This window comes from Bufo gargarizans, chromosome 6 (genome assembly GCF_014858855.1).
Source record: "Bufo gargarizans isolate SCDJY-AF-19 chromosome 6, ASM1485885v1, whole genome shotgun sequence".
NCBI lineage: Eukaryota > Metazoa > Chordata > Amphibia > Anura > Bufonidae > Bufo > Bufo gargarizans.
This window is the reverse complement of record NC_058085.1, coordinates 145823610-145848707: the sequence shown is the minus strand read 5'-3', so window position 1 is coordinate 145848707 and position 25098 is coordinate 145823610. Positions and strand designations below refer to the sequence as shown.

Sequence of the window (25098 nt, the reverse complement as noted above, 5' to 3'; positions counted from 1 at the left end):
ATCTGATGGTGGAGCAGACGAATCTGTACGCCCAACAGTTCGTCACTCAACACCCGGGCTCCTTTTTGGCCAGGCCCGGTGGCTGGACGCCGGTCAGTGCAGCCGAAATGAGGACATTTTGGGGCCTCGTGCTGCATATGGGCCTGGTCAAGAAACCCAGTGTCAGGCTGTACTGGAGTGGGGACATCCTATACCAGACCCCACTTTAGAGTACGGCCATGACACGCTCCCGGTTTGAGGCCATCCGGAAATGTCTGCATTATTCCGATAATGCAGCATGTCCCCCCCGAGGTGATCCTGCCCATGACCGTCTGTACAAGATACGGCCGGTCATCGATCACTTTGGGGCCAAATTCATGGAGGCCTATGTACCTGGAAGAGAGGTCGCGGTTGATGAGTCTCTCATTGCGTTCAAGGGGAGACTCATTTTCCGCCAGTATGTGCCCTCCAAGCGGGCGAGGTATGGCGTGAAGCTATACAAAATTTGTGAGAGTACCTCAGGGTACACTTACAAATTTCGTATATACGAGGGGCGAGATTCCCGGATTCAACCTCCAGAATGTCCCCCCACTCTGGGTGTTACCGGGAAACTTGTGTGGGACCTTATGTACCCACTGCTGGATAAGGGTTACCACCTGTACGTGGATAACTTTTATACCAGTATCCCCTTGTTCCAGTCCCTTGCCGCCAGATCCACGTTCGCTTGTGGGACCGTGCGGAAAAATCAACGCGGCCTCCCTGCCCTCCCCCTCCAGGTACCTATCCCCAGGGGTGAGACCCGTGCCCTTACCACTGGAAACCTGTTGCTGGTCAGGTATAAGGACAAGAGGGATGTCCTTATGCTGTCCACAATTCATGGTAACGGCATCACCCCTGTCCCTGTGCGAGGTACCGCGGCAACGGTCCTCAAGCCCGATTGTATCGTCGCCTACAATCGGTATATGGGAGGAGTTGATCTCTCTGATCAAGTCCTCAAGCCATATAACGCCATGCGCAAAACCCGGGCATGGTACAAAAAAGTTGCGGTCTACTTGGTGCAGGTTGCCATGTACAACTCTTTTGTACTATCCCGAAGCGCTGGCAGCACAGGGACATTCCTCCAGTTCTATGAGGCAGTCCTCAAGGCCCTGATCTTTTCGGACCGGGAAAGAGCAGGCCGGAGTACCTCGGGAACTGTAGGCGCCCGGATCGTCCCTGGCCAACACTTTCCAGGTGTGGTCCCCCATACTGGAAAGAAGGGACGAACCCAAAAAAGGTGCAGAGTGTGTCACAGGAGGGGGATACGGAAGGACACCACAACTCAATGTGACACGTGCCCCGATCATCCGGGCCTCTGCATTATTGGTTGCTTCAGGGAGTATCACACTTCCATGGAGTACTAAATTTATATCCCAATTTAGGACTGACATCGGATAAAAAAAAACTGGTTCTCAGACTTGAGACACCCAAAAAAACTAAAATAATTTATTAAAAGTATACATATTAGGTATTGCCGTGTCGGTAATAATCTCCTCTATAAAAATACCCCATGACCTAACCCTCCAGATTAACACGGTCAAGGGAAAAAAAAAAAAAGGTGCAAAAAAAGTAGTTTTTTTTGTCACCTTACATAACAAAAAGTTTAATAGCAAGCGATCAAAAAGTCATATAGCCCCCAAAAAAGTCCGCTCGTCCCGCAAAAAATGAGCCCCCACATAAGATAATCGGATTAGAAAAAAATAAATAAATGACACTTAGACTTTAGAGATACAAAATTATTTTTTTGTATCAAAAAGGATAATATAGTCTAAAACCCAAATAAATGTAAAAAAAGTAGATTTATTAGGTATCGCCGTGTCCGTAACAATCTCCTCTATAAAAATACCCCATGATCCAACCCCCCAGATTAACACGGTCCAAAAAATAAATAAAAAAGGTGCAAAAAAAGATTTTTTTGTCACCAAACATAACAAAAAATTTAATAGCAAGCGATAAAAAAGTCATATAGCCCCTAAAATAGTGCCAGAAAAAACGTCCGCTCGTCCCGCAAAAAATGAGCCCCCACATAAGATAATCGGATAAAAAATAAATAAAAAAATGACACCTAGACTTTAGAGATACCAAAAAAATGTTTGGGTATCAAAAAGGATAATATAGTCAAAAACCTAAATAATTGTAAAAAAAAAAAAAGTAGACTTATTAAGTATCGCCGCGTCCGTAAGAATCTCCTCTATAAAAATATCCCATGACCTAACCCCCCAGATTAACACGGTTAAAAAAAAAATTATGAAAACGGTGCCAAAAACGCAATTTTTGGCACTTTTACATTTCAATCCGTTTTTTCCGGTAACAAAATAAGGGTTAACAACCAAACAAAAGTTAATATTTATTACCCTGATACTGCAGTTTACAGAAATGCCATATTTGTGGTCGTAAACTGCTGTATCAGTAAAAGGGAGGCCGCAAAAGGAAAGGACCGACATGGTTTCTGGAAGGCCGATTTTGATGGCCTTTTTTATTGACACCATGTCCCTTTTGAAGCCCCCCTGATGCCCCCCTAGAGTAAAAACTCCCTAAAAGTGACCCCATCTAAGAAACTACACCCCTCAAGGTATTCAAAACTCATTATACAAACTTTATTAACCCTTTAGGTGTTCCTCAACAGTTAATTGCAAATGGAGATGAAATTTCAGAATCTCAATTTTTGGTAACCTTGCCTCACAAAAATGTAATATAGAGCAACCAAAAATCATATGTACCCTAAAAATAGTCCCCCAAATAATGCCACCTTATCCCATAGTTTCCAAAATGGGGTCACTTTTAGGGAGTTTCTACTCCAGGGGTGCATCAGGGGGGTTGAAACAGGACACGGTGTAAATAAACCGGTCCATAAAACTCAGCCCTCCAAAAACCAAACGGCGCACCTTTCACTCTACGCCCCGCTGTGTGGCCGTACAGTAGTTTACGGCCACATATTGGGTGTTTCTGTAAACGGCAGAGTCAGGGCAATAAAGATACAGTCTTGTTTGGCTGTTAACCCTTGCTTTGTTAGTGGAAAAAATGGGTTAAAATGGAAAATTAGACAAAAAAATCAAATTCTCAAATTTCATCCCCATTTGTCAATAACTCTTGCGCAACACCTAAAGGGTTAACGGCGTATGCAAAATCAGTTTTGAATACCTTGAGGGGTGTACTTTCTTAGATGGGGTCACTTTTAGGGAGTTTCTACTCCAGGGGTGCATCAGGGGGGTTGAAACAGGACACGGTGTAAATAAACCGGTCCATAAAAATCAGCCCTCCAAAAACCAAACGGCACACCTTTCACTCTACGCCCCGCTGTGTGGCCGTACAGTAGTTTACGGCCACATATTGGGTGTTTCTGTAAACGGCAGAGTCAGGGCAATAAAGATACAGTCTTGTTTGGCTGTTAACCCTTGCTTTGTTAGTGGAAAAAATGGGTTAAAATGGAAAATTAGACAAAAAAATCAAATTCTCAAATTTCATCCCCATTTGCCAATAACTCTTGTGCAACACCTAAAGGGTTAACGACGTATGTAAAATCAGTTTTGAATACCTTGAGGGGTGTAGTTTCTTAGATGGGGTCATTTTTGGGAGGTTTCTATTATCTAAGCCTCACAATATGACTTCAAACCTGAACTGGTCCATAAAAAGTGGGATTTTGAAGATTTCTGAAAAATTTCAAAATTTGCTTCTAAACTTCTAAGCCTTGTAACATCCCCAAAAAATAAAATATCATTCCCAAAATGCTACAAACATGAAGTAGACATATGGGGAATGTAAAGTCATCACAATTTTTGGGGGTATTACTATGTATTACAGAAGTAGAGAAACTGAAACTTTGAAATTTGCAAATTTTTGCAATTATGGGGTAAATTAGGTATTATTTTGTGCAAAAAAAATTATTTTTTTGACTTCATTTTACCACTGTCATGAAGTACAATATGTGACGAAAAAACAATCTCAGAATGGCGTGGATAAGTCAAAGCGTTTTAAAGTTATCAGCACTTAAAGTGACAGTGGTCAGATTTGCAAAAAATGGCCTGGTCCTTAAGGTGAAATAAGGCTGTGTCCCTATGGGGTTAAATGAAGCTGCCCTTTTTGCCATTTAAGTGAATGTCTGTATATGTCATACATTGACACGCTGGACCTACTTGAGCATGTGCCCCTGATACTTAGCTACAAGACTGAGCAGAGTGGTGAGAGAATACTCCACTGGTGGCTTGACACTCTCAAGCATCAGCCCCTGCAGCAGCAAACCCGGTTGCTGAAGTCATTGTGACACCCCCTGCTTGGAGGTACTTGGTTGTACCTTCTTTGACATGCTAGCTTACAGACATTGAGAAACACTACTACATATAAAACTATTCACCATTTGAAGGCTGCTGTTTCAGTTTGGACTTGTGAGCTATGATCTCAGTCTGACAGCGACGCATTGCTTGTGACAACAGGAATATCTGTTCATCTCTGGTGAGTACGTCATCAGTATCCACCTATAGCAATGGAAGAAAGATTGATGTTTTTTTCATACAGTAGTACAATCCTTATTACAGAGCACTCTGGTCCCCAGACATCTCCTGCCAAAGACAGAAGCCAAGAACTGAAGGCCTGGTTTCCATGTCAGAGGAGGCAGGTACAGCATGGACACATTGTCTGGTTGTTAGCCATCCAGCCAATCTCAGGCTCAAATTTGTATTATGTTAAAGACCCCTGCTTGCCATCATGGCATTGACTGGGTGCATTCATGTCTATATGAAAATGCTGTTTTCAATGAATACTTTTTACTGAGATGTGAGATAATTGCAGCCACAGTCAGGGGTGCACAGCCAATGAGGCGAGGTGAGGCAGCATGAGTAGGGATGAGTAGGGGGCAGTGAAAAGGCCTTGGGCAATGAGCGCTTTAATTGTGGAAACATTCATCTCTGCATATTCAACGGTATCGCTATATTAACCAGTATGTAATGTTTTCCAAGTATGCCTTTTACAGTAAGGCAGGAGGGAAGGGGTTAGGTTGAGAATTTGGCATGGGGGGGGACGTCATTTCAGTTTTCACCTCAGGCAGCAGAAAAGCTAGATGCACCACAGGCAACAGTCTGCACCATTTGAAATATCAGTATCCTATACAACGATATGGTCAGTCCCACATATCCTATACATTTGGAGGTCATCTGAGGGAGAAAGATAACTTGAAGAAATAATGTGACCATTATAAGCACTATTGATCCATGCCATATATTTAGTTATTAATTAGCATGTGTGAAAGTGGTGGGCACCATGTTTGCATATTATTGCCTTTTAAATGACTATTTAGTGTGAGCCCCATGCAGTGATACTTGAAAGGTAGATGCCAGCTTCCAGGTGGATATGGACTCTTTGGACTTATTAGCTGGAGCCCCTGACTACAGTACCATCTGTTCTACTAAGGAATTAGTTGACATCATTATGACTACATCATGGGTATTTTATCCGCCACCGTTCCGGACCTGCAACTATTTGTTGTATGTGTGTTATTTGCCCTCAGAAGACCGTTCATAGTGTTCTCTGGTTCTAGAAATCCCTGCCCAGCACTGGAGACAGTCTATGTTCTGCAGGTACATGGTAAATTTTACACAAAGGTGTCAGTGACACCCCTTCCCGACCAGAGCATGACTTGGAACAATACATCAGTGATCTCTATACCCAGAGTGCAAACCAGTCCATTGTATACTTGCCAGACGACCCCAGCCTGATCAATCAGCAATCAGTTTAGGAACTGTTTGTATATTCCTGCACCGTTCACTATGGCGCTAAATAACTATGACATACTACCTCATATATACTCTATGAGCTTCCCATGTATCCTACAGTCTTAAATATCCCATTTGCCTAGTTACAGTAATAGGCTATGTATTACTGAGCATTGCTATTCAGGAGTAGGGAAAAGCTTGGTGAAAGCCTCTGTAGAGAGCCATAATGACAACCGTACTAGTTCTTACACAGCTCTTCCAGGCTTTTAAATGGCAATCTTTAAGATTAAAGGAGCATTCCCGAGTTATGTGAATAAAGCTAAGTTATATTTTTTATGAACAGCAAGTGGGCAGGAGCATCCCCATTTAAAAAAAAATAAAGTGGGTGTCCGGGCAGTTGGACCCACACCGATTATAAAGTTATATCATATCTTAGCAATACAGCATCAATTGTTATTGTAGGAAAACCCATGTTTGGCCACAGTCATACTTCCCAACCATCCTAGATCTGGAGGGACATTCCCAGATTTCGGTGGTTGTCCTAATTTCAACTGTATCTAGTTCCCTGTTTCACTATTCAATTCCCTGCAGCCGGTGCCATGTCCTGACGTCATTACACCTGCATTGCTCAGCCGGAAAGCACAGAGACCAGGGATTATTCCGATGACATCACCACATTGTGCCTGCTGTGGGGAGGGCAGGATGTTCTTTATTCACTAGGGAACAGGGCTAGATGAGTATTACTTTCTTTTAAAATTTTAACACTACTTTATAACTACTTTGTGGGACCAAAAAGGGGGCATAACTACTGTATGGGGGCACTAAGGAGACATAGCTACTGTGTGGGGGCACTAAGGAGACATAGCTACTGTGTGGGGGAACTAAGGAGCCAAAACTACCTTGTGGGGGGCACTAAGGGGCAAAACTACTGTGTGGGGGCACTAAGAGGTGATAACTACTGTGTGAGGGCACTAAGGGGGCATAACTACTGTGGGGGAACTAAGGAGACATAGCTACTGTGTAGGAGCAGTAAGGATGCAAAACTACTTTGTGGGGACACTAATGGGGCATAACTACTTTGTGGGGGAAGTTAGGAGGAATAATTACTGTGTGGGGGTACTAAGGGGACTGGGCAGGATTGGGTGTCTGTAGGCAGACAGTGGGTGGAGAAAATGTACTGTGGCACCACTGTTATTGTCCCTCCTTGGGCTTTTTAAAAAAATTGGGAGGTATGCACAGTGTGGCCCAGCCATGGGATTACCATGCAAATTACCAATACTTGCCAAGCTGCACTTGCCATTTGATACAATGGCTCAGATTTACTAATGTGTTTGCTCCCAGAATCTACCTAAAAACTGGCACAAATTGGCACAATTTGGCATAACTTATATATCTCCAATTTTTCAACATGCGTTCAAAGAAGCAAAGCTTAGTGGGAAGGAGAGTAACTTTGCATGAAAGGGGCTGTTGCCTAAGATGTGCTGTTTATCACCAAAATGTTGCCACAATTCGGGCACTAATATTTGGTATAGAGTCAGAGAAAAGTGTCTATCCCTGCACCAGATTTCTCCTCCAGCCTGAGCCCCTGTGAAGAATCGGGTGGAGGTCTAGACAGCCTGGCTAAGCTTACACCATCTCCAGGCTTACTATATCTGCCCCAATGTGTTGTGACTCCACGCTCTTGCAGTAATTCTAACTGATAGTTTCAGATACTAAATCTAGTTTATTAAAAGAGCCTGCAGCCTAAACTACAACTTTACATCACTATAGGAATCAGGTATCTATATTAGTGGCTTTATCATTCAAAATTGTCACTTTACTTGGAATCCAGCCAACACCTGGGATTTATTTGCACTGCTTTTCTGGCAAGAAAATATCTATCATATCACTTTGAAAACTTTAAAAATATTTTAAAACAACACAAATGGTGCATGGTGTAGGGGACAATCCTTCTCCCATGGTCATGACTTTTAATGGATTGTGATGTATGTTCCCTGGTGTTTGTGGCAATGTATCTATCAATGTATCAGTCCACTTCTGATACGACATACCACTGCTCTGCCATCCCCATCCCGTCTAATGACATCTGAGAGTTGCTGGTACTTACCACTGCCAGTGTGGGGGAGAAGAAGGCTACTGCTAGAGTCACAAGTTTCGCTACTGCCCAGGAGAGCCCCTCCATGCTGAGATGTTTGGTGAATGAGCATAGGACAGTCCCTGGTTCAGCGCATCCTCACAGAGTGTTGACTGTGAGCTGAGTCCTCCCTGTCTACATCTCCCTCAGCCACAGCAACTCATGATTTCTGAGATGTCAGTAAAGTGCGAGAAACTTTTAGTTTTACAACCAACCAAGAGCAGGAGGGAGGCGATAGGAACAACTATTTGTTTAGCTCTCATTAACATGATGGTTAACAGTCAGTAATCTGCAACCTGCGGCTCTCCATCGTGACAGCCCAAAATCCATCTGTAATAGTAACTCATCCATATCCATGTGCTTGGAGAATACCTAATGCATTTCTCTTCAGAGCAGCAGTTTGTGCTTCAGAGCTGAATGGGAAACTGCATACAAATTACAGTATGCTTCTACCACATTAGGCTCCAGCCTGTGTGGTCTGTTCACAAAGGTTCCTTACGTTTATTTATTGTTATTAGAGATGTTCATTTTCATATGTCGTGTAGAAGCCACCATAGCACCAGGCCTTTGGGCCTGTGGAGGTACTAAAGGTCCCTCTGCCCCATATGAAGAGACAAGTACTGTAAATGATATGTGATAGGTATAGGCCCTGTTACAGAAAAATCTGTCTTGGGGCTCAGCAGCTTCAAGTTATGGATCTGTGGACATGGAAATACATGGGTTAATAACGAGAGCATTGTGGAAGGAGGTCAAAGATCACATACCATATGGATACTCCCTGGATGCCAATGACACTGTCAGTACAATGCAGACATGTCATGTTTTTCTTAGGCCTCTTTCAAACCACCTTTTTAAATTAAAGGGGTTTTCCGCTTTTTTCTATTGATGACCTATCCTCAAGATAGGTCATCAATATCAGATCGGTGGGGGTCCGACTACTGACAACCCCGCCGATCAGCTGTTTGAAGAATATCAGTGCTGCCTTCTCTTCACTGTTTACCTGCTTGCCGTCACGACTGCAGTGGCGAGCAGTGTAATTACTGTCCCCATTCACTTCTATGGGACTGCTTAGTTTCTTCACTTGAAACAGCTGATCGTCGGGGGTGCCGGGCGCGCCGATCTGTTATTGATGACCTGTCTTGAGGATAGGTCATCAATATAAAAAAAGCGGACAACCCCTTTCTTTTACTCAGAAACCTTAGATAACTGGATCTGTTTAATGGATGCACAGGCCTCTATAGAAAAAAAGTATGCCAAAAGTGCATCTGTTTTGTCTATGTTGCGTTACTGTCAGTTTTTTTTATTGGTTGGGAAAGCACAGACGTCCGTGGTATTTCATCTGGCAAAAATAAAAATAGGATGCGTCTCTTTCCAGTGCAATTAAGTAAAAAAAAAATCTATAAATCAATTGAAAGTAAAAGGAAGACCTGCATTGCGTACAGTAGTTTCAATTTTTTTCATCCAATTTTTTGGGCCTTAAAAGGCCAAAAATTAACTCAATTACAGATCACACAACCCAAACCACATTTTTTTGCAATCTTTGTAAAAAAAAAAAAGATCAGTCAGAAATATCAGTTTTTTGCCAGTTTCTCAGTCAAAAAAAAACATGGTGTAAAACAACTCTTTCTCAGCGCTCATTCATATTTTACTTTGTGGATAGGAGATAAGATGTCTTAATGGGACAACCCCTTTAAACCAGTCAGGATGCAGAACAAATGTTATATTCTCTTCTTCCTTGATAGATGCTCATTGTTGCTCCCTGTTGTTTAATACACTCTGTAGTAGAAAGAGTGTGACCGAACCTTATTGCCCATGCAATTAAGGGTGACATGGTGTCATGACACCTAGTTAATTATATGGGCAATTATTATACATGGTATTGTACTTACCTGGTAACAGATGTCCTTGGCACAGTCCGATGTCCTCGTGAAGATCTCTCTCCATTTTGATTGGAGAAAGGATCAACTGCTCTCTCTTGAATACCCGTAAAAGAAAAGAGTTGACGGTTACTGCGCATTCTGGTAAGCGGCAGAGAAGAAACCGGACCTGAACCTAAAAACAGAAGAATGGAAGAACTTCTAAAACAACTTGTAACTGAAGCAGAAACTTACGGTGGTGAAGCCTGGCTCAGGAGATGCCTCCGCGACGATCCTGCAGACAATAATCCGGATCTAGAATCTATTCATACGGTCTGCACTCCCTATCCTGTTAGCAGCGCAGAGCCAGACGTACGCTCTGACATCATATCTGACCGCCATCCCAGTAACGCTCCGTCCACCCCAGTCCCTGCACAAAGAAGAAGGAAAGAAGAGAAAATGTTCTCTCCTACTTTAGGTCTTGTGAAAAGCAGGAATACTACTTTCGCTGCGCCACAGAGCTCGAGATGCCGGGTAAAGAAACGACATACTTACCAACGGTCTCCCTCAGCAACCGCTGGGACCGATCCAAATGTCAATCAAGCCTCCATATCTGTGGATACAAGGGAGGGTGAGAACTTAATTACACAAACACTCACTTAGTGACTGTAAATCGCAGGGCACTATCAAAACATTACTAATAACCCTTTGAGTACTGACAATTTTGATACAGAAAAAGTCCAAAAATTTTATTTCCTTCATAACACAAAATGAAAACACCAAAAAAATAGATTCTGTCTGGTCTTCTCCTGAAAAAAATTCTGTTATACTTTTAACAAATGAAACAACAAGAAAGAATGACAATTTATCCTCTGTTGATAGGAACACAAATTGATAAATGTTTAATCCCATCTTTTGAAGCTGGCACAGGAATAAAATAAACATCTTTAAAAGAAACCATGGGATTCCATTTATCAACCCAAATAAAAGAAAAAATATGGAAAAGAGAGTACGTTGATTTATTCTCTCTACTTCCTTCTTCAAAAGATACTTTTAATCAAGAAAGAAGAAGAAAAAAAATCTGAAAAGTTTCTTGAATTGGATACAAGCGTTTTGCATATATGCAGCTGTAGTGGGTGAAAAACACCCTATACACTGCAGTGGACTATTTCTCCACTCAGATAGCATACTAGAGGCATACAGAAATGTTGGAGGTTCGGCATGGATCAATTATGATGAATCCGACAGAAGTTAGCAGTTTACCCAAAACTTTTATGGGGATCAAATGACGTTGGTCTTTGGATCAATCTCATGTTGCCTCAGAGGTCCAATTTTCGCCAACAACCGACTAAAAAAGGAATTAGTTTTTCCTTTAATGAATCCGTTTGTAAATGGCAAACTAATTGTAAGTACAGACACGAATGCAGTTTCTGTACGGGTAACCACCAAGCCACAAAATGTTTCAAAAAACACGGACAACTTTACACAAACAATAAAGTATCAAATAGAGGAAGTGACACCTATGATACTATCAAGACTCATTCAATATTAAAAAATTTATAGTATTACAGACTGGCACTCAGCAACTGGTGTGACTGCGGAGTGAAATATTTTATTTCCATAAACCACAAATATACATATAGATCACGGTAAGAAATCCAAACATGCAAAATTTACCTTCAAAGACGACCTTAAAAACATATAACAATCTGTGGTATATTATAGCTGAGTTGTCCGTCCAGTATCCCGCAGATCGTCACACTCGTAGTTGTCTGGTTCTGGTATTACTATTGTCAGTGTGGCGCTCTCAGATCTGAGCAGTTCAAACCAGCCATAACCCACCATGTAAGTAATGGTTAAAATTCGCTATTGGGTAACTTATATACACCTCACCCAAATTTTCTCACTATCTATATAGCAACAAACACTTATTCAGCATATAGAATTCTAACGCAGTTCCAGCATTAAAATATATAAAAGTTCCAGGGGTTTGAGGGAGACTTTTGCTCTTAAGGACTTCCTTTTGTTGCAAGATAAACAATAATCAACAGACCATTATCCGTCACAATGGGGTAACTTCATATCCTCCCCACTCGGGATTAAGTACAGACCGTTTAAATCCTCTATGCGAGGTTTTTCATCATTTGTTTGTGGGTTATTCAGTTAAGAAAGTAAGTGTAGTTGTTCCAGTACTTACTATTTGTAGAATCAGTGCATGAGTACAGAGCTCCCAGTAGCGTCCCACTTGATAAATGGAGCAACGTCTATCTCTTACCTGCGCTCAGTTGTATACAGTAGTATAGTACACCAAACTCACTGCCGTCCTTTAATCACCACATCCTTGGTGTTCATCCGCATTTAGTTGCAGCACTCCACGTGGTGAGACCAGTTTGTTCTGGTTACACCCTATCCAGGTAATCTCCCAGGTCCCAGGTGCAGCAGTCTGGAGTAGTAGTTAACACTTGCTTTCACAGTTATAAAATAAAACAATTATTTGATGAATTCTGCTAGCAGATAAAAAGTCACTCGTCACGGGTACCTGAAGGCTGAGTATATATTCCCAAACGCGTTTCGAGGTCTAAATTATAACTGACCTCTTCCTCAGTGGTATTCCAGGGAGACTACCTGAAAAGGGTGTAACCCGAACAAACTGGTCTCACCACGTGGAGTGCTGCAACTAAATGCGGATGAACACCAAGGATGTGTTGATTAAAGGACGGCAGTGAGTTTGGTGTACTATACTACTGTATAATACTAAGCGCAGGTAAGAGAAAGACGTTGCTCCATTTATCGAGTGGGACGCCACTGGGAGCTCTGTACTCATGCGCTGATTCTACAAATAGTAAGTACTGGAACAACTACACTTACTTTCTTAACTGAATAACCCACAAACAAATGATGAAAAACCTCGCATAGAGGATTTAAACGGTCTGTACTTAATCCCGGGTGGGGAGGATATGAAGTTACCCCATTGTGACGGATAATGGTCTGTTGATTATTGTTTATCTTGCAACAAAAGGAAGTCCTTAAGAGCAAAAGTCTCCCTCAAACCCCTGGAACTTTTATATATTTTAGTGCTGGAACTGATCCTTAAAGTGTAACTGCCGTTTCATTTTTTTTATTCCTTAATGGTATAGTACACCCTGCTGTATAAGTGCTTTTGTGATTTAAAATTTGATAATTTTCAGTTTTACCTGCTAATAACTCCCACAAATGCATGCTACTTTCCTATTCAGCAGCTCTTATCTCACAGCGTTGCCATGTGCAGTCCGTCTTCTCAGTATTATAACAAGAGGCGGATGAGCTCTGGGAGGAGGAGCACCGCCCTGACAGCCTGGAGCTGGGCTGAGGCAGAAAGTGGAGGGGGGAGGGCTGCTTTAGATGGTGATATCTTCTCAATGGTAGCAGCTAGAAATATGAAACTGGTCTTGTTTGAAGCTGGCAGTCCAGGCTTTCATACAAGACCAGAATGACAGCTCCAAGCAACAGAGGAGAAATCACTGTTAGGAATAGCATCCCGATTTCTATCATTAATATCTTCCCCTGTACTGAACAGATGTACACTCACCTAAAGAATTATTAGGAACACCATACTAATACGGTGTTTGACCCCTTTTTGCCTTCAGAACTGCCTTAATTCTACGTGGCATTGATTCAACAAGGTGCTGATAGCATTCTTTAGAAATGTTGGCCCATATTGATAGGATAGCATCTTGCAGTTGATGGAGATTTGAGGGATGCACATCCAGGGCACGAAGCTCCCGTTCCACCACATCCCAAAGATGCTCTATTGGGTTGAGATCTGGTGACTGTGGGGGCCATTTTAGTACAGTGAACTCATTGTCATGTTCAAGAAACCAATTTGAAATGATTCAAGCTTTGTGACATGGTGCATTATCCTGCTGGAAGTAGCCATTAGAGGATGGGTACATGGTAGTCATGAAGGGATGGGCATGGTTAGAAACAATACTCAGGTAGCCCGTGGCATTTAAACGATGGCCAATTGGCACTAAGGGGCCTAAAGTGTGCCCAGAAAACATCCCCCACACCATTACACCACCACCACCAGCCTGCACAGTGGTAACAAGGCATTATGGATACATGTTCTCCTTCTGTTTACGCTAAATTCTGACTCATTTGAATGTCTCAACAGAAATGGAGACTCATCAGACCAGGCAACATTTTTCCAGTCTTCAACAGTCCAATTTTGGTGAGCTCGTGCAAATTGTAGCCTCTTTTTCCTATTTGTAGTGGAGATGAGCGGTACCCGGTGGGGTCTTCTGCTGTTGTAGCGCATCCGCCTCAAGGTTGTGCGTGTTGTGGCTTCACAAATGCTTTGCTGCATACCTCGGTTGTAACGAGTGGTTATTTCAGTCAACGTTGCTCTTCTATCAGCTTGAATCAGTCGGCCCATTCTCCTCTGACCTCTAGCATCAACAAGGCATTTTCACCCACAGGACTGCCGCATACTGGATGTTTTTCCCTTTTCACACCATTCTTTGTAAACCCTAGAAATGGTTGTGCGTGAAAATCCCAGTAACTGAGCAGATTGTGAAATACTCAGACCGGCCCGTCTGGCACCAACAACCATGCCACGCTCAAAATTGCTTAAATCGCCTTTCTTTCCCATTCTGACATTCAGTTTGGAGTTCAGGAAATGGTCTTGACCAGGACCACAACCCAACATGCATTGAAGCAACTACCATGTGATTGGTTGACTAGATAATCGCATTAATGAGAAATAGAACAGGTGTTCCTAATAATTCTTTTTTTTTTTTTTTTTAAATATAAACTTTTATTTTTTTATTATCATACAAAAAATACATACCAATATTCCATTTACAGTACTATAAAATCCAAAAGTCCGTCAGTTCTAGTTTTTTAACCATGGTTAAATATAATTTCATGCAGGTACCCATAATTATATGCATATTAACTAAATCAAATAGAGGTCTCACTACCTGGGAAGAAAGCAGGGCCCACCCGGCATCAAGAGCTTTAACAATGCAGATAGAGAAAGACATCTTATTTAATATTATTATCTCTGTACGGGGAGGGAACAGAGGCCCGCGGCCCGGGCGGCCCGCCAAGCAGCGAACACGCACCTCATACGGCCTCCCTCAAACATAAGTAGGCACCACCGACAGGATCAACACTCGTGTGGCAAATCATCTGGTGCTCACATACACCGTGCGGGGCAGGCTCACAGCGATCTTTGATCGCACACTTCCGTAGAACCGAAGGAAAACAGAGGGGGGTCCAGCAGTCTTCTATCGCAGTGGTATAAAGCCCACTCACGGGTTTTACTGCCTCATCCCCGTATAGTTAGGTTAAATGTTGATACCCTGTTTAAGCATAACTCGCATGGGTTTACCACGATGTCTCGTGGAAAGAGGACTCGAGTCAAATGTCGCTCAGCAATCTCCGGCAATTGAGGAGAAAAAACAGAGCCAACCAGCACTGTCTCATTAAGAGAGCAGAGCCCAACACCGACTCCAGTTCATTAAGAAAAGACAGATGGTAGAACCCAAACCACACCTGTGTCAGATCACTGTCCGTGGTTGAAACTCATGTCCAACAGGGAAAGCCGCATCCCGGGTCGCACCCGATGCCCGGACCCCCCAAGATCCCGAGCCCTGAACCCTCACCCAAGTATTACTCAATATTTTAAATAGGTCAAAAATTAACCGATATCTGATGCCGGTGAGTCCTGCCAACCCCCAACATTTCTAGAGATACTCCAATGCTCCATTATGACTTCACGTTCTGCACTAATACATTGCGTACAAAAAGAAGCCGGACTAATTGGATCTTCCCCAAAGGCCCCCCACCATCCCCCCTCCCCCCCCACCTTGCAGACCAAAAAAAAAACAAAAAAAAAAAAACCCTAATTAGTTAATCGTGTCCCAATCTTTCCACAGTTTATTCCACTTTAAGTAGGATCCTCGTTGTTTGTACAAGATCTTCTCGTAGCTTTTCACCTTCTCAACCAAACCCAGCCAATTATTACAGTCTGGAGCGGAGGAGCAAAACCATGCTCTAGAGATGAGAAGCCTAGCCAGAAACATCACCTTAATCAACAGTCGACCGTTTGTAGGTTGGTAATTGACCTCCGATAAGTCTCCCAGGACCCATATCCTGGGAGTAAAAGGAACAACAATGTTGAGTTTACAAGCCAGATTGGTTTGAACCGATCTCCAGTACCTGCTCACCATCGGGCAATCCCAGAACAGATGTAAATGATCTGCCTCGGATTCACCACAGCGTGGGCAGTCAGAGGAGGTTCTAAGTCCTCTCCTATATAACCATATAGGTGTCACATATATTTTGTGCAAAATATTAAATTGTACAACAGTGTGGTTAAAATTATGCGAAACCAATTTTAAACTTTCCCCTATATTCTCCCAGTTTGGAGAGCCCGTCTCTGAAAGCGAAGATGACCAGGCTCTCTGTCCTGGTGAAAAAACATCCGAAAAAAACTTTTTCATTAAGTGTCTATAACAGTGAGATACTTTAATTCTCGTGACAAATTTCTTGCAAATTAAATCATGTAAAAATTCAGGAGTATCTATAGTAAGAAGATAGCGATTCGCAGTGCTAGAAAGTGCTGACCTTAGTTGAAAATATGCATACCAAGCCACCTCACCTAGATTTGCCCCTTGCTTTAATTCCGCAAGGGGCAAAATGTGTCCACCAATGACCACTTGATGCAGGTACTGAACATTCTTGGTCCTCCAATACTGGCTGCAACTCAGGTCGTTTAAGTTCAAAAGCTTTGGATTATGCCATAGTGGAGTGCAAATAAGTGATGCCCCAGCTCCACACCAGTTCCTTATATTTCGCCAAGACTTTGTAGCCATTCCGCAGAAAAGTGTATACCCATTTAGTGCATTTGATAAATAGTCAGACTCAAGTACTGTAGCTTAAGGCCGGATCCGGATTAATGCCTTTCAATGGGCATTAATTCCGGATCCGGCCTTGCGGCAAGTGTTCAGGATTTTGGGCCGGAGCAAAAAGCGCAGCATGCTGCGGTATTTTCTCCGGCCAAAAAACGTTCCGGTCCTGAACTGAAGACATCCTGATGCATCCTGAACGGATTTCTCTCCATTCAGAATGCATAGAGATAATCCTGATCAGGATTCTTCCGGAACAGAACAACGCAAATGTGAAAGAGACCTTAGGAAGTTGCTGAACTAGAGGCACAGATAAATATCGTTGCTAAGGGCTAAATACAGACATCAGAAATGTAAAATTAGCTGAAAAACGAAGCTTAACGAATATCTTCCCTTCAGCATCACATATGTTAGGAATTTCGTTTTTGGTAATGAAATGGCAGTTACACTTTAAATGACATGATAGATAAAAATGCTTCTACAGTACAATATGCCTCTTCTGATCTAACACTATCTTTACTAAAAAATCTGGAAAAAATGCGCTGATGGCTAAAACAGATATAAAATCAGCTTTTAGGCTATTACCTATAAACCCAGCAGGATACAATCCACTTGGATTTAAATTTGACGGATATTATTACTATGACAAGGCCCTTCCAATGGGTTTTTCCCTAGCCTGCTACTATTTTGAGGTATTTTCTACTTTTCTGCACTGGATGGTAGAAAGTCATTACAACGCAGGGTATACAATACACTACTTAGATGATTTCTTATTTATTGGTAAAGAGAAATCAAACGATTGTATCAATTTACTTAATACCTTTAAAAACATTTCTGACTTCTTTAAAATTCCATTAGCTGAAGAAAAAAACTGTATACCCAACAAAATATATAACATTTTTAGGCATTTATATTGATTCGGAAATTGTGGTTTTCAAAATCCCTGACAAAAAAATAAACTCGTCAAAAATCCTATTAAATAATTTACTATTATCCAAGAAAACTACCCTTAAAAGATTTCAATCCGCCTTAGGATCTTTACATTTTATTGCCAGGGGTAAAATATTTTCTAAAAGAATGTATGCCGCCACTGCAGGTAAGAAACATCCATACGACCATATTTGCATAACCAAACAATTAAAGGATGACATACAAATCTGGTTATCATTCCTGAATACATTTAAGGCAGTACTATTTGGCAAAAATAATCTATTGATTCTGACTGTCTTGAACTATTCACAGATGCAGCTGCATCTGGGGGATACGGGGCGATCTTCAAAAAACAATGGTCTGCTGAAAAATGGCAAGAACACTGGTTGGATAAACCAATAATTAGGAACATAAACTTATTGGAACTCTTTCCGGTTTTAGTTTCATTAACCATCTGGCAAGACTATTTTAGAAATAAGAGAATCTTATTATATTCTGACAATAAAGGTGTGGTTTTCTCTATAAACTGTCTCTCAGCTAAATCTGACGAGGTAGTTAGTGTGACAAATTCTTTTAATTTGCTTACATAATAATATATGGTTGAAAGCTAAATATATAGAAGGAAGATCCAACTTAATAGCGGGTTCTTTGTCTCGACAGAAATTTTCAATATTCAGACAACTCGTCCCTGATGCAGAAGAAAAAGGAATACCATGCCCTACAATTTTATGGACCTTGATATAAAATTCATAAGCGGTTTAGTAAGCAATTCCTTGGCCTCGTCTACATGGGCTGCTTATTCAGCCGCATGGAGAACATGGAATTCATTCTGCCTGGCCAACAATTACAATGAAAAGGATAATAGCTCGATACGATTGATCCTTTTGTCTTTTAAAGCGGGCAAAAAAGGGGACAATATCCCAAAAATTATAACTGGCATTTCATATTTTTAGAAAATACTTATTATTCCTTTTACAACCAATTTTCTTGCAAAACAAATAATCAAAGGTTCAAAAAGAACTATACAAAAAATATTAGAACTAAACCTTTATCTTTAGAAAATGTTAACATTTTTGTAGAATACTTACCGAATATATGCTCCTCTGCCTACGAATCTTCATTATTTATGGGCTGCCCTTTTTGCTATCATTTTTCGGTGCTCTTCGCATTAGTGAGATTGCAGCTATAAATAGAACATCAGAGGCACCATTATTATTTAATGACTTAATTATACAAAGAAATAAAGTCAGCATTTTCCTAAAAAGATCAAAAACTAGGTAAAGGAGTATGGCTCAATCTCAACATTATACAATCTTCTCCCTTATGTCCAGTACAAGTGTTAAAATAATGGTCACTTATCAGACCCAAAATACCAGGTCCCCTTTTCATGCATTTAGACAAATCTCCATTGACAAGATTACAATTTAATTTTGTGCTCTCCAAATGTAAAGAACACTTCAATTTAAAGAAGGAAAAAAATATCTGCACATTCATTCCGAATTGGGGCAGCTACTCACGCTTACAAACTCGGACTTAAAGAAAATACCATTAAAAAGATTGGTAGATGGAAATCAGAAAGATATCGATTATAAGTTAGACCTGATCTATTGTCTTAATCTCTTGCAGAACTAAAGATAGTCTGGATTTTAGGAAACAAACTCATCACATCAGCCTGCAATCGATCTACTATGAGATTCAAATCCAACAATTTAGGTTTTGGAAATAACGTTATGATTTTCTGGAGAGGCATTACTTATCTTTGTTTAAAAAACTTTTATACTGTTTGTGTAGCAGTCAAGTAATGATAAATTGACATGCAGGCATATGGAATTAGAGGATTTTATTACGGGATTATATAATAATTCCAAACAAACACTGTCGTATATAGGTTTGGACATCTTCAATGTAGATTTAAAAAATATGATAGAGAAAGGCTGCGGTGTCATTTAGCCAATTATAGCTACGCTATATGGTGGTGGGGAAATAGTCACTCGCTGAGTGGACTAAATTGGTATTAATAGTAATAGGTATATTGGAATTACAGTAAGTTTATATGGTTTTGTTATTTAAAGGAAACCTGTCACCGGGATTTTGTGTATAGAGCTGAGGACATGGGTTGCTAGATTGCTGCTAGCACATCCGCAATACCCAGTCCCCATAGCTCTGTGTGCTTTTATTGTGTAAAAAAAAACGATTTGATACATATGCAAATTACCCTGAGATGAGTCCTGTCCCTGAGATGAGTCCTGTACGTGAGATGAGTCAGAGACAGGACTCATCTCAGGTTAATTTGCATATGTATCAAATCTTTTCTTTTACACAATAAAAGCCCACAGGGCTATGGGGACTGGGTATTGCGGATGTGCTAGCGGCCATCTAGCAACCCATGTCCTCAGCTCTATACACAAAATCCTGGTGACAGGTTCCATTTAAGTATTTAAAGTAACATATAATACACCGTGGCCTAATCTATCCATCAATAAAGATTGAATTAATTGATGTACGTGTAGCTTTTGGAGTTTTTCGAGATTCTTACTGGTAAAGTGTTAAATTAATGGAATTTATGACACCATGGGGGGAGTGACAATCCCCCCACAAACACTGGTTTATTAATGTTATAGTCACTGTACAAGCTCAACCAAATCAGATATTCGCTTTAAAGGGAACCTGTCACCTCATAAAATGCATCTACACCTGCCAAACATTGCAGACTCTTCTCCATTGAAAAGTATAAAAAATATGAAGGCTGGGAACTGATGAACAGTGGGGAGTAGAGCCCTACTCTCCCCATAAGTGAAGTAGAACCCACACCTATAGGGCATTTGTGGAATATCTCTTGGATATGTCATGCATGGCTAATATTCGAAAACCTCTTAAATGGGAACCTGCCACCTCAAAAATGCATCTACACCCACCAGCAGTACCTCATAGTAGACCGCAGCCTGTTAATAATCATATATTTCATCCTGTTGTCCGATGCTGCGTAAGTAAAAAAAACACAGTTTTATTCTCCATCAGTGCTATAGTGCCGGCCAGCTTGAAGTCAAGGGGGCAGCAGCCTCATTGCCTCAAGTCAAGGTAACCACGCCCCCTAACCGTCCCCTCTTGCCAGAAAGTGACAGCCTGCAGTGCAGCCGCGATTCCCAGAGTCTAGTGCATGCGCATTGTGCCGCTGAAACCCGGCTAACAGCGCCAGCAGGAGATGGGTTAACGCATTACTACAGAGCGCACCTCGCATGCGCGAGTCTTGGGGAATCGTGGCCGCACTGCAGACTGTCACTCTCAGGCAAGAGGGGATGGTTAGGGGGCGTGGTTACCTTGACTTGAAGCAAGGAGGCCGCTGCCCCCTTGACTTCAAGCTGGCCGGCACTATAGTGCTAATGGAGAATAAAACTGCGTTTTTTTTTTACTTACACAGCATCAGACAACAGGATGAAATATATGATTATTAACAGGCTGCGGTCTACTATGAGGTACTGCTGGCAGGTGTAGATGCATTTTTGAGGTGACAGGTTCCCATTAAAGAGGTATTCGAATATTAGCCATGCATGACATATCCAAGAGATATTCCACAAATGCCCTATAGGTGTGGGTTCTACTTCGCCTATGGGGAGAGTAGGGCTCTACTCCCCACTTTTCATCAGTTCCCAGCCTTCATATTTTTAATACTTTTCAATGGAGAAGAGTCTGTAATGTTTGCCTGGCTCTTCCTGTAACTACCATAGACTACAATGGAAAGGGCTACACACAACACGGCCACCTATCCTTTGAGGTATGTGGAGAATGTGGCAGCCAGGAATCAGTGAACAGGGCCAGGGGACTCCTGTTTTCCTGGTAGGTTAGGGTCCCTGCAACCACACACTATTAGACATGGCTTACTGTTGGGATATGCCATAAATGGTTCAGATAGGAATACCCACTTAACACTGACGAGCAAAAGGGTAACAATGTTTTGAACTTTTGACTTTCAGGCTTCATATCTCACCATCCACTACACTACTCGAACGTGAGACTACCATCATTTTATAGATAATTATCTTGGCTATCTCATGCATAAATTGGACTTGCAACTATTTAGCATATGATGAGTTATGCAGATTCTTGTCATGTAACTGTTTTGCTCCTGGTGGTGGAACAATCTTTTTCTTCTTGTATACTACAAACAGCAAAAGACTGGGAACTTAAAGTGGCCCTGGAAAAATAGTAAAAGTGGCCCCGTTTTGTAGTCGGGTCCAAATTGATGGAAGGCAGGACCAACACAAGTAGGCGGGACAGAAATACCATATTGTGGCACATTATAGCACCCCAACAGAGCCAAATGCCACAGTCAATCACAAAATACTGCTGCCAGCAGCACAAAATTCATCCCCATAAACTTCCACTGGCCAGCTGCAACGAGGGTGCAGGCAGCACCCTGGGCATCGGCCCACTGGGAAATTTCCCTGTAAGCTGTATGGCTAATCCGCCCCTGACTACACACCACAACCTGTTCTCACGTTTCCTAGTAGCTCAGTGTGCTATTAAGTTGATTCCCAAGCGAAAGGTCACTGGTTCGAATCGAGGAGCAGCCATGAAGACGATTTCCCAAGAAAGGAGAAACAGCATAATTCGGCTCATCGATAGCGGTATCTCGGCCCAGAAAATTGCCATGTCAGTTGGAGAAATACAAAATGAAGTCCACCCTTCTATTCCAAAGCCAAGAGGTGGACGTCCAGGCAAAATATCAGAGTCAATAAGTCAGCTCATTACAAGATCTATCAGTTCTGGCATGACAAACACAGCACTGGAGGTGGCTTGTATGCTTCATAATAGTGAGATCACAGACGTCCATGCAGGCACCGTGCAACACGCGTTGCACAAGTCTGGAATGGTGGCCCGAAAAAAGGTGAAGAAGTCTCGACTTCAGTATCATCATAAGAAGCGTCGGTTCAAGTTTGCAAAAAAGTGTGGACAGTAGAAGATTGGAAATGGGTGATTTTGAGTTATGAGACAAAAGTCAATAGACGGGCTCTAATGGGTGCAAATGAGTCTGGAAGAAAAAAGGGAAAAGGGGGTGTGGCAAACCTAGCCACTTCTGGACTATAACGTAAGAAAGGTTGTCCGTACGTTTGAATGCAATATTTGGGCATGTGGTATTTTATATTGCTACTACTGCCCCTTTAAGACTGGGTAGCAGATTGCATTCAGGCTGTCTTACAGATTATGTATGTTATTATGTGTTCGGTTAAATTGTATATGTGTATGCCAGAGTTCAAGTTAGTCCATTACGTTTGGCAATTGTATTTTGTGAATTACGTCTCAGACAATGCTCATTGTGTTGGTTAATTACGTCTCAGACAAGGCTCATTTGGTTTTGTGTATTGTGTTACAGACAGAGGGGAGGGGAGTTTGTGTACAATGGCATGGGGAACTGTATAAATATACAAGCTTGTGAATAAAGCGGGTTGTTGACTCCCAGACTGTGTTTCGTCCGGTTAATGGGAGGATTGGGAATATTGCCGTACTGTTCAGCGCTGACTGTGGATTTACCTGTTATACCAGCGGAGATCGTGGATTCTAATATTGCACTCCGCTACAATTGGTGGCAAGCGACGGGATCCAACCTTACAGCCGAAAAGCGGTGTTCGTGTAAATTGAAACTACCGAACAAGGAAAGTGAAGGACAATTCGTATGGAACAAAGGAACGAACAACGAGGTGAATGGAGATTGATTATGCTGCTTTGAAACGGCAGACATTGAAAGAGCTATTGGAAGCCAGGGGTAAAGTAGCCAGCAACAAACCCAAGGCTGTACTAATTGCCGAGCTGATGGAGGGAGACAGAGCCCGCAGCGCTACACCCCCAGCAGCCATGGAGGAGACACTCTACCAGAGGGAAATGAGAACCAGGCTGGAATTTCTGCCACAGCCTATATCAGAGGCCATGATGCAAATGGTAATGGCAAATGTGCAGGAGTACGTGATGGCACACAGCCCACAGCATGCACCGTACCGAGCGGAGTCCACGACTGGGTCACTCTACATCCAGGTAAAACCCCAAATTCCCTATCATGCCTTTAAAGTATTTTGCGAGGAGAAGGATGAGATTGATGGGTTTTTACATGATTTTGAAAGGCTGTGTGATTTACATGACTTGGAACGGGCAGTATGGGTCCCCTTGCTGGCAGGCAAGCTAGCAGGGCGGGCAGCAGAAGCATATCGTGCTGTACCCAGCGAGAACAGCAGAGATTATGAAAAAGTGAAGCGATATTAGAGCGGTATGCCATTACCCCAGAAGCATACCGGCGAAAATTTAGAAACCTGCGAAAACCAGAGAAAGATTCTCATGCTGAGTGGGCACACAAGCTGGACCAAGCATCACAAGGGTGGATACAAGCCAGCCAAGCCACTACTATGGAAGAATTGCGACAGTTAATGCTGTTGGAGCAATTCTTCAATGGTTTGTCTCCAGAGACACAAGAATGGGTGCGGGACAGGAAGCCTCTCACCCTAAAAGAAGCGGCACGCTTAGCCGATCAGCATTTTGATGCGAGAAGGCATCAGGTAACCCTCCCCAAGAGTCACCCGCAACCCGCGGGGTCACCCAGCATTCCACCCCCCCACGCTCCCACTGCATCTCCTCTTCGCCCGTCCCCAGGGAACCTACCACCACCCTCCAGGTATAATGGACGTGCCAATATCCAGTGCCACACCTGCAAACAGTGGGGGCATATGGTCCATGAGTGCACCCAAAATCGAGGCAGACCCGCCTGGAAACAAGCTCGACCGAATCCGACACCAAGGGCTGCTGCCCACCATTATCAGCGGGAGCCAGCTGCCCAAGAGATGTGGAGTGTGCAAGCCGAGGAACCTATAGGGGTATTACACGAGGTGATGTCCGTTCGAGCCACCGACAACAGGCAGCACCATCGCCAGCTGGTGACCCTGGAAGGGAAGGAAGTACAAGGGCTCCGAGATTCCGGAGCCACGCTCACCTTGATCGCACCCCATCTGGTTCCAGGTTCCGCTCACACTGGCGGATCAGTGGCCGTAAGGGTGGCAGGGGGAGCAGTGTACCGACTACCCACTGCTAAAGTGCATCTGGATTGGGGTGCGGGAGAGGGGGTTGTGGAAGTGGGCCTCATGCTAAATCTACCAGCAGATGTTGTACTGGGGAATGACTTGGGCCAGATGACCTCTGCTTTTGTACCCCAGGCTCCACACCAGGAAGCTCATCCAGTGACCACACGGCAGCAGGCTCGCATCACAGCTCCACTAGCACACTCTGAGGCTCAGGTAAAAGACCATGACCCCCACACGACACGTATGTCCTGGGATACCCCAACTACATTTGAGGCAGAGGTAAAGTCAGACCCCACACTACAGATATATAGGAACAGAGTACACACCGACCAGGCTGGGTTAGAGGGGGAGCGGTACACGTGGGAGAAGGGGCTACTGTACCGTATTGCTGAAAGAGGAGTGGGGGGGTCAGTCACAGTGACTACCAAACAGTTAGTGGTTCCCCAGAAATCTCGGCAAGAGCTACTTAGGATTGCGCACGATATTCCCTTGTCTGGGCAT

At 42.7% G+C, this 25098-nt stretch overlaps 1 protein-coding gene across 7 annotated transcripts in view; it reads right to left on the bottom strand.

Moving 5' to 3' along the window:
* LOC122940867 (parathyroid hormone/parathyroid hormone-related peptide receptor-like) overlaps positions 1-25098 on the bottom strand; it is a 102235-nt gene that overhangs the window by 24656 nt on the left and 52481 nt on the right. For 4 of the 7 annotated variants that reach the window (XM_044297728.1, XM_044297730.1, XM_044297732.1 and 1 more), the window contains 6 exons: positions 18625-18719; positions 10269-10326; positions 9969-10143; positions 9747-9831; positions 7831-8555; positions 4370-4490 (listed from right to left, as the gene is read on the bottom strand). In XM_044297728.1, the coding sequence (XP_044153663.1) occupies positions 4370-4490; positions 7831-7905 (196 nt within the window). In that variant the 5' untranslated portion in view covers positions 7906-8555; positions 9747-9831; positions 9969-10143; positions 10269-10326; positions 18625-18719. Of the gene's footprint in view, positions 1-4369; positions 4491-7830; positions 8556-9746; positions 9910-9968; positions 10144-10268; positions 10327-18624; positions 18720-25098 lie in introns of all 7 variants that reach the window. The other 3 variants (XM_044297733.1, XM_044297734.1, XM_044297729.1) reach the window with 3 other exon arrangements.